Raw genomic sequence first — 2,159 nt, 5'->3', positions numbered from 1 at the left:
GATCAGCTGCCTCCTGCACACTCCCTACTGGGGATGTGCCCACAACCAAGGTACATGCCCTTGACCGGAATCGAACCTGGGACCCTTGAGTCCGCAGGCTGACGCTCTATCCACTGAGCCAAACCAGTTAGGGCTGAAATCAATAAAAATATATTTAAAAACAACAACAAAAAACCCGGGCCCCATGGCTCGGGTGAGCGTCGCTGGGGGCAATGCTCCGTGCTGGCCGTCACGCATCATCGCGAAGGGCCTGAGCGCTGTTCGTGCGAGTCCACGGGGAGAGGCCACGGAAGCTGGCGCCGCGTCTCTGCTCGCCCCACGCGCCTCCACCCTTTCGCTAGACTAACCGTGACTGTGGGTCTACCAGCTTTGCCAGCTTCTGAGTCCCTCTAGTGAACCGGGGGGCCTGAGGGGGGCCTTGGGGACCCCTGGATTGCAGTCCCCATCTTGTCTCTATCTGCATTACTCGTCTACCTACCTACCTACCTACCTACCTACCTACCTATGTATCTATCGTCTACCTACCTACCTATTTATTGTCTACAAATTGCAAATATCTGTGTCCAGCCCAGATCTCTCCTGTCAAACCCAGATGCATCTATCTCACTGCCCGCTGGCAACCTCCACCTGGGACGTGGATGGGCCACAGCAGAGCCCCCCACATCCCTCCTCGCCCCCACCTCTGCTCCCCGCCCTCCCCATCTCAGTTGATGACAGCCCAGCCCCATCCTCCCACTTCCTGAAGCCGAACGCCCTGGAGACACCCTTGACTCATGTTTCTCTCACACCCACATCCAGTCTGTCACCACGTCGTCCTGGTTCCACCTTAGAAAGCCAGCCTTTCTGCTTCACCTCCGCGGCCACCACCCAGGGCACCTCCCACCTGGACTCTCGCCTCCTCCCAGCTCCTGCTGCCTTCGCGGCGGGCAGTTCCCCACCTCGCCGCCAGAGGGCGCCAGTGAGCACCGAGGTCGGTCCCCGGCTGGGCTGGCTCAGCCTCCCGGGCCCCTGTCTCGATCACCATAAGCCACAGCCAACGCGGCCCTGCGCGGTTTTGGCCCGGTTACCTCCCTGACCTCATTTCCACTCCTCTCCCGCTCGCTCACCTGGTTCCGGCCACACAGGCCTTCTTGCTGGTCTTCAGACACATCACACCCACCAGAGGGCCTTTGCACCGACTCCCCCTCCTCCCCCCCTGCCTGGGACCTTCTTCCCCCCCAGACACGCCCCTGCCTTCTTCCTTCACCTCCCAGATCTTTCCTCAAAAGGGACATTCTCACTGCGAACACCCTTGACCACCTATAACCGCAACCCCCACCCTACCTCTAACCCTCACCCTCTGCTCCGCGGCTGTGAATTTTTCCATCTTGGACCTATACAAGATTTTCCTTTTCCAGCCCATCTGTTCGCTGCCTGTCCGCCTTTAGAATGTGGACTCGCATGTATTTTTATTTTTTTACTGCTGTTCTAGGTCAGGGCCAGGACGTAGTAGGTGCTCACTTAACTATGTGCCAACCTCATCGGTTAGCTATGCCCTCTCCGCCCCCACCCGCTTCCTCTCCCTCCGCCCGCACCTTGGCCTTGGAGTTGAAGAAGGCCTTTGTGAAGAGCTGGATGGGGAGGTGGGAGCTCATGAGGCGGGGGCTGGACTGGTCCGAGAGGCTGAAGGCTCCCATGATGGTCTCACACCAGGGCGCCCGCTTCCAGATGGGCACCGAGCGGATCCAGGAGGGGTCCCCGTCCTTGACGATTAAGCTGAGGATCTCGATCATCCAGTTGGTGCCTGGCGGGAGCAACGGGGCAAATGAATCGGAGGCGGGGACGGGCGAAGAGGGGGGGGCGATGGGGCCGGCCCTGGCTCCCTCTACTGCACACATGGCTACGGGTTTCCTCACAACCGGCGGGGGACGAGGTGGAGTTGGTTGTCTCTATTTTCAGAGCAGGAAACAGCTCAGAGAAATAAGGTCGCCGGCCCAGGTGGCGAAGCCGGGAAGCGGCGGGCAAGTGGCGGAGCCTGGCTAGCCCTCCGTCCAACCCCGTTTCGTTTTCCTGCGGGGACTGCGTGGTTCCTGCAGCTGGGTGGGCCCACGTGACTGAGCTGTAGCCAAGGACATGCAGGTGGCGGTGATGTGCGGCCGGTTCCAGGCCTGGCCCATAAA

The 2,159-nt window shown here is 60.3% G+C and overlaps 1 protein-coding gene across 1 annotated transcript in view; it reads right to left on the bottom strand.

The window, feature by feature from the left end:
- Positions 1-2,159, bottom strand: part of SULT2B1 (sulfotransferase family, cytosolic, 2B, member 1) — a 77,264-nt gene that overhangs the window by 16,434 nt on the left and 58,671 nt on the right. The window contains exon 5 of the mRNA XM_014550421.1: positions 1,575-1,783. Within this exon, the coding sequence (XP_014405907.1) occupies positions 1,575-1,783 (209 nt within the window). The remainder of the gene's footprint in view (positions 1-1,574; positions 1,784-2,159) is intronic.

Source organism: Myotis brandtii, unplaced genomic scaffold, assembly GCF_000412655.1.
Source record: "Myotis brandtii unplaced genomic scaffold, ASM41265v1 scaffold601, whole genome shotgun sequence".
NCBI lineage: Eukaryota > Metazoa > Chordata > Mammalia > Chiroptera > Vespertilionidae > Myotis > Myotis brandtii.
This window is presented reverse-complemented; position numbering and strand designations above follow the sequence as displayed.